At 44.3% G+C, this 14,797-nt stretch overlaps 1 protein-coding gene and 1 long non-coding RNA gene across 2 annotated transcripts in view; both read right to left on the reverse strand.

Annotated features, from left to right (window-relative positions):
- Positions 1 to 666: 666 nt before the first annotated feature.
- LOC141375557 (uncharacterized) lies at positions 667 to 4,717 on the reverse strand. Its single transcript, XR_012383982.1, has 2 exons — positions 4,564 to 4,717; positions 667 to 4,434 (listed from the first exon to the last, which is right to left on the reverse strand). It is a non-coding gene; the product is annotated as an uncharacterized lncRNA (long non-coding RNA).
- A 3,028-nt stretch (positions 4,718 to 7,745) lies between these two features.
- spats2 (spermatogenesis associated serine rich 2) overlaps positions 7,746 to 14,797 on the reverse strand; it is a 10,629-nt gene continuing 3,577 nt past the window's right edge. The window contains 10 exon segments of the mRNA NM_001077726.2: positions 7,746 to 8,713; positions 8,833 to 8,966; positions 9,077 to 9,179; positions 9,291 to 9,400; positions 9,560 to 9,618; positions 10,331 to 10,466; positions 11,260 to 11,376; positions 11,457 to 11,673; positions 14,503 to 14,552; positions 14,758 to 14,797. The exon segment at positions 14,758 to 14,797 is cut by the window's right edge and continues 69 nt beyond it. Coding sequence (NP_001071194.2) covers positions 8,471 to 8,713; positions 8,833 to 8,966; positions 9,077 to 9,179; positions 9,291 to 9,400; positions 9,560 to 9,618; positions 10,331 to 10,466; positions 11,260 to 11,376; positions 11,457 to 11,673; positions 14,503 to 14,552; positions 14,758 to 14,797 — 1,209 coding nt within the window. The 3' untranslated portion in view covers positions 7,746 to 8,470.

Raw genomic sequence — 14,797 nt, forward strand, 5'->3', positions numbered from 1 at the left:
TTTAGATTTGTTTTTTTTTTTTTTTTTTTTAATTAGTTGTATTGTATTTTGTTTGATTGGGGGGAGGGGGGTTGTGTGGGGGTGTTCCATTTACATCAAAGAAAGGCACACCAGAATTTTGCAAAACAGAACGCATGAGACTGCAGAAATAGGTGAAAAAAAAATCTTTTTTTTAAATAGTTTAATTGTATTATGTGTGATTGGGGGGGGTTGTGTGGGGGTGTTCTTGGGGGTTCCATTTTTTTATTTTTTTAAATAGTTTTTAAATAGTTATTGTATTTTATTTTTAAAATAGTTTTTAAACAGTTATTGTATTTTGTGTGATTCGGGGGGGGGGGGGTGTTCTTAGGGGTTCCATTTTTTTATCTTTTAAATAGTTTTTAAATAGTTATTGTATTATCTTTTAAATAGTTATTGTATTTTATTTTTTAAATAGTTTTTAAATAGTTATTGTATTATTTAAATAGTTTTTAAGTAGTTATTGTATTTTGTGTGATTGGGGTGGAGGGTGTTCTTAGGGGTTCCATTTTTTTTTTTATTTTTTACATTTAAATAGTTGAAAAGAGCATTACGATTCAACTCAAACATTTATAATTGCACACCAGAATTTAGCAAAACAGAGAACGTACGAGACTGCAGAAGTTGGTGAATAAATGCGTAGATTAGTTTTTTTTTTTTTTTTTTTTTTTTTTTATTGTATTTGGTGTGATTAGGGTGGGGGGGGGTTCTTGGGGGTTCCTTTTTTTTGGATTTTGCAAAACAGAACGTACGAGACTGCAGAAGTTGGTGAAAATGTTTGAATGTTTTTTTTTTATTAGTTATTGTATTTGGTGTGATGGGGTGATGATTTGTGTTGCAAGTTCTAGGGGGTTCTAAGTTTTCTTTTACACATGTAAATAGTTAATTTAAAAAAAAGCTGAAGAGCAGTAAAAATTTAACTTAATAAACATTTATAATTGCTTTAAATATTTTGTTTGTTCTTTTGTTAAATGGTCTCTCCCTCTCTCTCCATGTATACTGGCAACACTGGGAACATAATCTTTCCACTCCAGTTAGCAGAGCAGTCACTAACTGGGAACTGCTTGCTGTCAATGACTGTACTGTAGTGTCAATACTCACAGCATAGTACTGCAAACACAATAATAGTGTATATATAATAGATCTTGTAGTGTTAATTTATCAGGCTTTTTCTATTAATGTTTCCGTGCACTGCCAAGACTGGAATAGAGTACTTATTAGTTATTATTATTATTTATTTATAATTTTTTAAAATCTGTATAAACTTTGTTGCCAGAGTGGCGCAGTGTGCGGTTTATAGGGACCGACACACTTTGGTTTAGATTCAGGCAGAGAGCCTGTGCAAGTGTGTTGATGTCTAAATCATGGCCCAACCTTTTTTATTTTATTTTTTTTAATAGATCTACTTCTTGGATACAGATTCATTTGAAGGTCTTCTCAAATAACGAATATGTTCAATTTACCATTTAATCATGTCATTGTTAATAATTAATGATGTTCATGCATGTGAAGACACTGATCGTGTTAATGATTTCCGACAACAGCTGTGAATGAGGATTTAACAAGGTAGGAAACGGAAACATATCAATTTGAGACACTTCATTTGACTTAAATAATTTTTAAATTTCATTTATTTATTTAATATACAGCACATCTTAATGTGGTTAAGATTTACATCAAGACAAGTGTGATCTGATAATAGCTACAAAACATATTAGCTGGTGCTAAGGTGAGCTAGTTTTAGAAGAGGCGACTCGTCCACGTTGGTGACTCCTGGTCAAAATGATCGTTTTCTGCCCGAGGAGAAAAATGCACTACTCTATAAATGGCAACTTTGGATTGTAATAAATGTGCTAAATGCCAATGTCACTTATTGAAATACGCCTCTAAAGTGGTTTATTGCTTAAACTTCCTTGCTGGTGTTACTATATTCGTGAAGGTATGCGATCGTAGCTTTTGAATCAGTGAGCAATCAAACTACTAACACGAGTGAATCAATGAACTGTTTGAACTGAATCGGAGCAATTAAACTACTAGAACAATGAATCATTTCCTAATAAACTGGATCTGTGATCACTGAGTGAATCACTGAACTGTTTGAAGTGAATCTGTGTGCAATTGAACTAGAATGGGTGAATCATTGAACTTTTTGAACTGAATTTGAGCAATTGGACTACTAGAACAAGTGAATCATTAAACTGTATGATCTGAATACGTGAGCAATTGAACTGTTTGAACGGAATCTGTGAGTAATCAAATTACTGAAACAAGTGAATCATTGTTTACTGAACTGAATCTGTGAGCAATTGATCAACTAAAATGAGTGAATCACTGAACTGGTTGAAATGAATGTGCGCAATTAAACTACTAGAACTGAATCTGAGCAATTGAACTACAGAGTGAACCATTGACCAGTTTGAGCGGAATCTGTGAGCAATTGAACTACTAGAACAAGAGAATCAATGAACTGTTTGAACTGAATATGTGCGCAATTGATCAACTGAAATGAGTGAATCACTGAACTGGTTAAAATATATTCGTGCGCAATTGAGGTACTCAAATGAGTGAACCATTGAACAGTTTGAACTGAATCTGAGCAATCAAACTACTAGAACAAGTGAATTTTTTAAAACTGTTTGAACTAAATCTGTGAGCAATCGAACTACGAGTGAACCATTGAACAGTTTGAACTGAATCTTTGAGCAATCAAACTACTAGAACAAGTGAACCATTGAACAGTTTGAACTGAATCTGTGAGCAATCGAACTACTAGAACAAGTGAACCATTGAACAGTTTGAACTGAATCTTTGAGCAATCAAACTACTAGAACAAGTGAATCATTGAACAGTTTGAACTGAATCTGTGAGCAATCGAACTACTAGAACAAGTGAATCATTGAACAGTTTGAACTGAATCTGTGAGCAATCGAACTACTAGAACAAGTGAATCATTGAACAGTTTGAACTGAATCTTTGAGCAATCGAACTACGAGTGAACCATTGAACAGTTTAAACTGAATCTGTGAGCAATCGAACTACTAGAACAAGTGAATCATTGAACAGTTTGAACTGAATTTGAGCAATCGAACTACGAGTGAACCATTGAACAGTTTGAACTAAATCTGTGAGCAATCGAACTACTAGAACAAGTGAATCATTGAACAGTTTGAACTGAATCTTTGAGCAATCGAACTACGAGTGAACCATTGAACAGCTTAAACTGAATCTGTGAGCAATCGAACTACTAGAACAAGTGAATCATTGAACAGTTTGAACTGAATCTGTGAGCAATCGAACTACTAAAACAAGTGAATCATTGAACAGTTTGAACTGAATCTTTGAGCAATCGAACTACGAGTGAACCATTGAACAGTTTAAACTGAATCTGTGAGCAATCGAACTACTAGAACAAGTGAATCATTGAACAGTTTGAACTGAATCTGTGAGCAATCGAACTACTAGAACAAGTGAATCATTGAACAGTTTGAACTGAATCTGTGCTTAATTGAACTACTAGAACGAGTGAATCATTGAACTGTTTGAACTGAATCTGTGCTTAATTGAACTACTAGAACGAGTGAATCATTGAACTGTTTGAACTGAATCTGTGATCAACCGAACTACTAGAACTAAAGGAATCATTTTACAGTTTAAAGATCTGGACTACTTGAATTGAATGAATCATTGAAAGGTTTGAATCGTTTATATTGAATTGCTGTGTGATGGAAGTGAATGTACTCTTGTTTAACAATATGATGTGAATCAGAGGCTTATTCCTTGCTAATTATTTCTAGTGTATTTGATTGTGTTAAATTATTATTCGTATGCATGTTCGGGGTGGGTCTGAATGTTTTGTTGTAAAATATGTATGAAGAGTCGTTGTATTATGGTGTTGTAAGTGCAAATTGAATAATATATAACACTATCATAGTAAGGAATTCTTGACATTTCAGATGTTCGCATTTAGAGATGATTTGGAGAAGAAATCTAGGACTGATCCAGTTTAAATGTTCAGAGATATGATGTTAGTGATGTCCCTATGAACTTTGAGATTTTCTGAAAAAGGCCACAATGGTTCATTTCAATGAGATGTATGAGATTACAGCTTTCTGAAATGTTAGTGGTTAACCGGAGCAGGTGGTGTAGGTGCGCAATGTGCTGTTGTGTGGAGGTGCTAATCACCAGTAGAAGACTGGGCTTCATTTAAGGCCTGTTCGCCCCTAGGCCACCCATCCCTGCGTGCTGTCCAAGTGGACCCAGGGGGGCTGAATACTCACCACTCACCCAAGTGACCCTTTGTTAACACCGCAAGGTTGCCCAAGTCACCCGAGAAGAGTCTGCAGAGGTTCCATTTGAGGCCAACCCCAGCTCATCCAGAGGCCAGGCCTTACTCCAGGGAGTGTGGCAGCCCTTGCCCTAATCAACAGAATTGTACAAGAAGATTGAGGGAAAGTGAGTCAAAGCAATCAATTAATTCTGATGACACTAAGAAAATCCAAATTTCCATATAATTTAATCACAGGGATTCGGATAGCTGGTTCAGACCTCAACTCACTGTGGTAAGTTATGTTTCGAGAATTAAACTGGCGGGTGAAATTTGTAATATCACCAAGCTTCTACCAGTGCACTTCCCTAAGGTAATGCAAGAACCAATCCGACATCAATCCCATTCAGGATGACCGCTGGGAGCATTAACCCTAAAACATAACAGTAATGAGAGCAATGAGCACATGTAGAGAGACAACATCCTCCATCATGGTGACTTTTCTAATCATCATGTGTGTGTGTGTGTGTGTGTGTGTGTGTGTGTGTTTGTTTTTTGCTCTTGTTTGTAAATTATCATTCAGAATTTGAGTATCTGATGTCTAGGTTGTGTTTTCATCCTTTAATCATCATGTTTAAGCTTATAAAGCTCTTTAAAATCGCGTTTTATTACAGAATAGAGCAGACTCATTAGTATTCGAGTTTTCCACCAATCCTGTGTGTCCTCAGCTGAGTGTGCTTCCGGTCAGGTTTAATCCTTTATATCTCGGCCGTTTTTCATGTTTTGTTTAGATTTTTTCGTTTTTTTTTAATCTGTATATTGTGTAGAATAAAAACTGTCATTACTGATAAAAATATATATATTTCTGTGGGGTTACCGTTTTTGAAACGCATAGCTAATTTAGTCTGGGCACTCACAAGCAGCTGACAGGGGATTGATCAATGACTCTGAGATCTATTAAAAACTTGGAAAATTTATTGGTATAAGACGGAAATTAAATATTCATGAACGTGTCAATATTCTTTAAGAAAGATTAAATAGCAGTATGATGATGCTTGCGTATGCGGAGTTTCTCATATGTATGATCTCTTATATGATCTCTTATATTCGTGCTCAGCTAATGGTGATAATTTCTCATGTAAGGCAAGGCAAGTTTATTTATACAGCACATTTCATACACAGTGGCAATTCAAAGTGCTTTACATAAACAGGAATAAAAGAAACAAGTAAAATAAAAACATAAAAACAGGTAAAATGTGATATAAAAGATTGAAGAAGAGAAAAGCATGATAGTGTGATTGTGGGACGCAGCACAGTGCTCATTCAGTAAAGGCACAGCTGAACAGATGTGTGTTCAGTCTTGATGTGAATGTGCCTAATGTTGGTGCACATCTGATCATTTCTGGAAGCTGACTCCAGCAGCAGGGGGCGCTGTTAGTGGCTAAAAGCTGATTCACCCTGCTTTGACTGAACTCTTGGAACTTCTAGTTTATATGATCCTAAAGATGTGAGTGATCTGTTGGGTTTGTATTCAGTGAGCAGATCTGTGATGTATTGAGCTGCTAGGCTATAGTGTATCATCACTGCTGTACTCATGTCTGATCAGCTGTGCTTCACCATCTCCTGTGTTCATCGCTTCTCCACCCTGTTTTCATGGATTTATACTTTTACGTAACATTATGTAAATATCATGAGTTCATTACTGTGCCGTCATGTAAATTAAGCTGTGATTAGGTGTTTTGAGTTTAATTAAATGAAATATGAAGTGCCTGTAATAAAGTTTTGTGGCTCTTTCATAATTCAATCATTTGCTTTTTGGCTTAGTCCCTTTATTAATCAGGGGTCACCACAGCAGAACGAACCACCAACTATTCTAGCATATGTTTCACACAGCATATGCCCTTCCAGCTGCAACCCATCACTGGAAAACACCCATCACACTCATTCACACACACTACTCAGAAACCCCCACACATGCGCACACACTCACAGCTGTTCAATGACAGTAGAGCAGTGGGGATGTGCAGATGTGGAGGCTGAGATACTGCAGCGGATCATTACTCAGTTCAGAATGTGATCCCTCATACAGGGATCAGCTGACGTGATGTGAAACTTCATTAGTTTGGTCTGATGTCTGACTCCATGCTAAACAGCAGTTTCTGAAGCGCTCAGTGACTACAGATCAGGGGTCACCAACATGGCACCAGGTAGCCTGGAGGATCACATGAGCTGCCCGTGGGCCTGTTATAAAATTAGCTTACCACAGCACCACACTGCATCTAATATTTTCTGCAGCTATTCTTTTTAAATCACACTTGCATTGGTGCAAAATTGAAAATGACAAAGTTATAAAATTATATAAAGTTATAAAGTTTATATTTAAACAACTTTAAAACACTTTCAGACCAATGAAGTGCTGCATACTGACATGAATCTGTTTCCACTCATTGATGACAACTATTGTGAGAAATCAATAACATGATCAGGGTCTTCACATAGATGAATATCATTAATTATTAATAATAACTGAGCAAATTTGTTATTAGGAAGTGTGTGTCAAACTGGTGGCCCTTCACATTAAACCATAGGTTGGAGACCCCTGCTCTAGATATATGGAGGAGTTCAGACACATCCGCATGACCCACACACACACACACACACACACGCACGCATGCACGCATGCACGCGCACGCGCACGCACGCACAGCTTCCTCCTGTTCTCAGAGCTGCTGAACATCACTCGACTATTGCACAATAACTATTCAGTTCAATTATAAAATAAGATTAAATCAACAAGGAATAACATGTTAAAGTGCAGATGGAGGCGCTGAGGCCGGAGAGCAGCTCTCGTGTTCCTGGAGTAAAGGTCTCCTGTCTGAGAGCTGTTCTGAGTTCAGTCACAGTGCAGGCGTAAAGCTGAACAGAGCACAGATATAACGGATTGGAGAGCGCCCGCCGCAGACTCGTCATGTCTGGAGTTTATAGTCATCATGAATATGCAGATCAAGCTGAACACCATCATATTAGACCACACCCACCAGCGAGAGACCAGCCGTGTGCAGCTCTGCAGTCAGGATCACACGCGTGTGTCATATATGAGCTGATGAGATTAAAACCGAAATACACACGACACCCCGAACACCTCCAGCTGGAGGAGGAGCACGGCAGAGTACTGACACACAGCAACAGCGCATGAGGAGAGCTGCGGTGTACAGCTGCACACGCTGAACACACACATGCAGACGCTTCTGTACCGCTACTGCTTAATGTAGACACCTGACCACTGACCACAGCATTACCAGCCGAGAGCGAGACGACCACCGAGACATCACACACACACACACACACACACTTCTGTAACATACAGGACAGCTGCTGTGTGTGTGTGTGTGTGTGTGTGTGTGTGTGTGTGTGTGTGTGTGTGTGTCCTGATGAGCAGCTGAATGACGACAGGACACCGCTCTGCTACCAATCCTTCTTTATTGATCATGAGGGAAGCCGATCAGCGATCAGCGGACAGAGAGAGAGTGTTAGCTAGCGCAGGAGCCGCGGCGTCTGAGGTCTTTGGTCCGAAACGGAGCAGAAAAGCGAGACGGAGGATCACATGACTGAAGGCACTTGATTACAGGTCTCAGATCAGTCCAGAACAAACAAAAGCAGACGTGCCCTATTGGTGAGGAAGAACCAAAGGCCAATCAGAGCGGAGCATCGCAGAACACACGGCCCACGCTGCGCAACACCACGCCGAGCTGACACGAGTACAGGAGCGAGCGTGGAGACGCACGGGGGAGAGGGGGAGCGCACACACACACACACACACACACACACACACACACACACACCTGACATCAGCATGCAAACACAGGCACAGATTCTGTCCAATCAGAGTCTGAGGAAGGCCAGCGGAGGCGGGGCGAGCGGAAGAACAGCGCAGGGAATGAGCAGCGTGAGGTATACGGTGAGCTCGCTCGCGCACGCTAGTGTTGATCATCTGAACAGGAAACGGCTAACACTCATCAGCAGACGCTAATGCTAACGCTAACACTGTGCTCTACAGGAGCAGACGACAGACGAGTGGAGACGACAGCAGGTGAAGAGCAGCGGCTCCGCTCAGGTGTAAACCAGACTCTCTTCATCCCACAGGTGTGTGTGTGTGTGTGTGTGTGTGTGCGCGTCGGTGTGTGCGTGTCACGGGCAGTGTGTCCGCGGTGGCCTCTGTGGAAGCCCGTTGTGGGCGGGTCGCTCAGAGCGATTGGCTGAGGTGTGGGAGGAGCCTCTCGTGCTACTGGTGGGCTGAGAGTTGCTCTGGTGACTGCGGTCTCCATGGTGACGGTAGTTGCTCCGGCCGGGGTTTCGCTCAGGATGCACGCCTCCATTATATCGCTGGTTTCCCTGGTAACCCTGAATGATGCGCCTGTTGCCATGGAAAATCTGCAGCACAGAGAAATACTGCTGTCAGAGAACGCACACACGCACGCACGTGCACACACACACACACACACACACACACACACACACACACAAGTGTCTGCAGATACCCCTGAGCGCACCTGTTTGTGTGGGCCGCCGGGCCGGCTGTAGCTCTGCTGCTGCTGCTGTGGTTCTGCAGGGGTGGAGCCGGTCACGGAGGAGGAGCTGGAGCTGCAGCGAGAGCGGCTGGAGTAATCTGTCTGAGGGTGGTACACTACACACACACACACGGTCAGAAACACACACTCACTCTCTCTGTGTGTGTGTGTGTGTGTGTGTGTGTGTGTGTGTGTGTGTGTGTGTGTGTGTGTGTGCGGGTCTCACCGGAGCCGTAGGTCAGTATGCTGCTCTTCAGCGGCTCCAGCTCGTGGCTGAACTTCACCGCCTTCCCCAGATCCTCATCATACTTGCGCTCGCTGACGAAGTGCTGCAGGAGAGACGACCACGCTTACTCCTCATGTGTGCTGAATCTGTGTTTGCTGCATCCGTGTGTGTGTGTGTGTGTATTTAACTGTGTGCTGTATGTGTGTGTGTTAACCTTGATGTCTGCGCGCAGTTCAGTCAGCTGCTCCTCTGTCAGGGATGCTGATTGGTCGGCCAGCCTCTTCAGCTCTTCTGCTCTCTTCTGGCGCCAGTCCAGGATCTCCACTGTCTCACACACACACACACACACACACACACACACACACGCGCACACGCGCACGCGCACACACACGCAATCACTGTGTGACACCTTGGGGAGCAGTGTGGTTATCTGTGTGTGTGTGTGTGTGTGTGTGTGTGTGTGTGTATCGCTGCTGTACTCACGTGCTTCTGCTTTGACTTTGTCCATGTCGGCCAGCAGCGCCACCTCTCGGTCCATCAGACTGAAGAACAGGAGAATGAAGATCAACACAGCTCAGAATCCAAACACACACACACAAGCACACACGCACGCACGCACACACGCAAGCACACACACTCTCAATCATCTGATATAACCCTGCTGCTGGTCAGCGCGTGCGTGTGTGTGTGCGCTTGTGTGTGCGTTTGTGCGCTGAAAGTGAAGCAGCCATGAATGCTCCGAGATTCAGACTGGAGCTAATACACACTTCAGTTTTACACACACCCCAACTTTTATACACACACACACACACACACACACACACACATGTTTGTTTTTGTGAAAAGTGAGGACATCACATAGGTTTCCATTCATTTTATGCAGCCCAAGCCGTATATTGTATTGCCCTCACCCCACCCCACCCCTAAACCCAACCATCACAGGAGTCAGTGTGCAGCATTACTCTCCGATTAAACTCATTCTGTAGGATTTATAAGCATTTTGAGAAATGAGGACGTCACCAATGTCCTCATATTTCACCTCCTTTTTGTAATACCTGTGTCATACCCATGTCATTATACAGATTTGTGTCCTGATATGTCACAAAAACACGTACACACACACACACACACACACACACACACACACACACACACACACACCATCTGAACTCGCAGCTTTACTGATATTAGATCAACTATATAGTGTATGATATAATAAAGTGTGTGTGTGTGTGTGTGTGTGTGTGCGTGTACCAGCTCTGTAGCTCTGCAAACGTCTGCTTGATCTTCTTGATGGAGGAGTCCATCTCGTCTCGCACCAGCACCCGGTAGCGGGACAGAGACGCGGCGCAGCGCTGCAGATCCTTCACTGAGCGCTCCACAGTCGGCCCTGAGGAGCAGAGTGTAATGGCCGAATTACATTAGGACTGAGGAAATGCAGAACTACAACAGCAACACAGGAGACTCTACATGAGCGCTAGATGAAGCGTTACACACACATCAGTAAAGTAAGCCCTGTGCAGAAATATTAAGACCTAGAACAGCGAAATGAAGACTTTAAGGCCTGAAATGTCCATGATTTCATTTGAGACTTTAAGAGCCGCAGACACCCTGTGTTTACTCGATAACAGCAGACCATACAGAAGACTCTTATCACTGATCTGCAGGTATAGTGCGGAGGAACATGTATACAGTACTGATGTGTGTGAAGCAGAAGTTTGTTTGTGTGTGTGTGCGTGTGTGTGTGTGTGTGTGTGTGAAGTGCTGCTCAGATGATGTGTGAGCGACCCGTACAGCTTTAGAGGATGACTGAACCTGTCCGACACCACACACACCAAAAGGGGAGCATTTGGCAGGGAAACACCCAACCCTCAGCCTGATGAAGGTGAGCCGTCCCGTACTGTAGCACTCAGTGGACCGGGCCGTATTAATGCTGTATAATGAACCGGCTCTGCTGCAGTCTGGTGGAGCTGTGCTGGCGGTGCAGCTGATCTGGACTATACAGTGTTTGTGTTTGCAGTCGTGACAGGAAATAAAGCTTTATATGTAACTGAAGGACTTCTCCTCATCCTCATCCACTGAAGGCCAGGCTTTACTCCGGCTCTCAGGATTTAGAGTTAATGAACCGTCAGTGAAACGCCTCAGAGACTGCAGACGGACCCGGCAGCAGCAGAGACTCTTACCGATCTTTCTGCCGGCGGGAGCGTCAGCGGCAGCAGGTGCATTCTGGGAGATCAGCTTGTGCTGCGGCCGGCGGGGCTGATGGACACCAAGCGCTGGGGGAGAAGAGGGGGCGATATCTGCAGAGACACAACCATCAGCACTGCGCGCACACACACACGCATCCACACGCGCACACACACACAGACACTGAACGCACCGGGGGTGTGTGCAATAGGTTCCGGCTCTGCATCCAGCGAGGCAGAGTCCAGTCGTTCGCTCAGGGAGTCCACCGAGTCTCCGTCCGCGACTGCAGAACCGTTGGCATGGAAACCGTTGACCGGGTCCTCACACTCGGGGCCCGGGGCCACTTCCGCCAAGGGGGAGGAGTCAACGGGGCCCTCGCTCTGCGCTTTTGGCTTCTTCTTCTTCTTGGGCTTCAGAGAAACACAGACATGACTATCCAGAACACACAAACACACACACACAATCCACATCACACACTCCAGAACACACAAACACACACTCTAGAACAAACACACACACACACTTTAGAACACACACACACACACATACACTCCATGTCACACACTCAAGAACACGCACACAATCCACATCACACACTCCAGAACACACAAACACACACTCTAGAACAAACACACACACACACACACACACACACACACACTTTAGAACACACACACACATACACTCCATGTCACACACTCAAGAACACGCACACAATCTACATCGCGCACTCTAGAACACACACACACACACACACTCCAAGGGGTGTTCAGACCGTTGTCAATCTGGACTCAGGGCACATGACAGTACCTAAACACAGACTCTCAGTGCTGCATTAGACACCGTCTGTGCGATGGTTCAGTCCCTCAGTTTGGTGTGCATTACCGAACTGAGTTTTAGGCTCGCGGTTCTGTACGGTGCGGTTTGTGCTATTAGGAAAAACTGCCCACAGAACATTTCCAAGAAAATAAACTTTATTTGGCTAAAAACAGCTGACAATGGCACAGCCTCACACACACACGACTGCAGATCTGCCTGCTCCCGCATTCATTAAAGGGTGGGCGTTTAGAGAATTGAACGGTCAAATAAAATCAGGAGAAAAAGCTTCATCTTCCCCTTTACTGTCTCACACACTGACCCCACATCTGAACCCATTATGCAGATAATAACCCAGTCGACACGTCTGCATGACGGAGCACTTCTGCAGTATGGATCTCTCTGTTTGCATTAGGCTGCAGCACAGTTTGATCTGTGATTTCTGTCTGATTTTATCATGACTCCAGTGGGCTCCGGTACACTTATCAGCACCCTCATGGTGAATGAAGCGTCAGCAGAGCGCACGTTCGGCTCTTCTCACCACTGTTCCTGGCAGAGCGCGAGTAAACGGAGGGAATAGCGGGAGCGGTCGGGTGCGGAGGAACACCCAGCAGGAGCCAGACTGAAGAAACAGACCTGCTGTATATCCGCGTCCGTATGGGTCGCTTCTGGGTCTGGACACGGACCTCAACCTGCCTATTAGTGAGCACTGAACTAGGCCATCTATCCAACAACAAACGGCATTCGCTCCGTTTCTGTGTCTGAATTTATATCGAGTGTCTGAACACTGACGGCAGAGCACTGGGATCTGACCGTGGATCACAGGGCGCACTGAACTGTGGGAAGACAACAGGGCAAGACGGCTTTTACAGAAAACCGCTGCATCCCTACTGCCCACAGCATACTTCTGGACAGGCTGGAAAACTGGGTTGTGCTGTCCGGGACGGTCCTCAAATGATTCAGATCTTACCTTGAAGGGAGAGGTGGTCGAGGTGGACACCCATGACATGTGGAGTCCCACAAGGCTCGATTCCGCCACCTCTCCAGTTCACCCTTTACATGCTCCCTCTGAGCCTAATAATGAGACAGAACCAAATCTCCTACACAGCTCTGCTGATGACCCTCAGATCTACCTAGCCTTACTGCCTAATGACTACAGCCCCATTGACACCCTCTGCCAGAGCAGGGATGAGGTGAACAGCTGCATGTGCCAAAACTGTCTTCAGTTAAACAGAGGAAACTGAAGTGACTGCGTTTGGGAACAGAGATGAGCTTCTCCAGGTGAATGTGTACCTGGCACTAAAGGTCAAACGACAAACAATAAGGTGAAGAATCTTGGTGTGACTCTGGAGTTAGACCCGAGGTTCAGCAGTAAATCAGCACACGATCATCTCACACACTGCAGGAGTCTCCAGCGAGGACTTAGCAGCAGGGTGGATTACTGTAACGGCCTCCTCACGGCCCTTCCCAAACACACAGACAGACAGTTACAGCTCATCCAGAACCTGCGGCCAGGATTCTGAGCAGAACCAGGAAATCAGAGCACATCACAGCTGTCCTCAGGTGTCTACACTGACTCCAGCTACAGTCAGAGCAGAGTTTACAGTATTATTACTGCTCTATACATCACTGAATGGCCTACGAGCTCAATACAGTACAGATATGCTGACTGAACACACACCTGACAGGTCACTCAGATCTTCAGGATCATCTACACCATAAAGTCCAGGAGTTCAGTCAGAGCAGGGGGAAATCAACCTTCAGCTGTAACAGCGCCCCCTGCTGCTGGAGTCAGCTTGCAGACATGATCAGACCTGCTCCAACATTAGACTGAACACAGCGGAGCCTTTACTGAATGAGCACCATGCTGCACACACACACACACACACACACACACAGCTGAGTCTCTGTGCTCTTCTTCAGTCGTTTATCACCTGTTCAACACATCATCTGTTCTCATCACTTTTAATTCTTGTTTCTGTAAAGCACTTTAAGTTACCATTGTGTATTAAATGAGCTATAGAACACACACACACACACACACACCATTATACATGAGGGACAGTCAGTGATCACCCTCGAGTGACACACAGCTAGCACATATTAAACTACAGTCAAGATGTAATGAGGGTAGAGCAGCTCTCAGGATTTCACTCACACACCTGCATCAACCACACACACACACACACACACACACACACACACACACACACACACACACACACACACACACACACACACACACACACACACACACACACACACACACACACACAGTAACTCGCCCTGGTTAGGAATTTGTGCCCTTTGACCTTAAAAATGTCGATTATTGTACTTCACCCTAAATTACATCACACACACACACACACTTACACACACACTCACACACTTTTTATTTGAAGCAGCAGTTATGGTTCACTCACCTTCTTTTTTCCAGTGACATTCCACTCCTTCAGGATCTCCACGGCACTACCTGACAACACACACACACACACACACACACACACACACACACACACACACACACACACAAACACACACACACACAATTATACATGAGGGACAGACAGTGATCACCCTCGAGTCCTGCAGGTTGACAAGTGATGCATCTCAAAGCAGCAGGTGTTTGACTGTGTGTGTGTGTGTGTGTGTGTGTGTGTGTGTGTGTGTGTGTGTACCTTCCACGAAGGCCTGCACGGCTCGGTCCACACAGTTCTC

The sequence above is a fragment of the Danio rerio genome, chromosome 8 (genome assembly GCF_049306965.1).
Source record: "Danio rerio strain Tuebingen ecotype United States chromosome 8, GRCz12tu, whole genome shotgun sequence".
NCBI classification, from domain to species: Eukaryota; Metazoa; Chordata; class Actinopteri; order Cypriniformes; family Danionidae; genus Danio; species Danio rerio.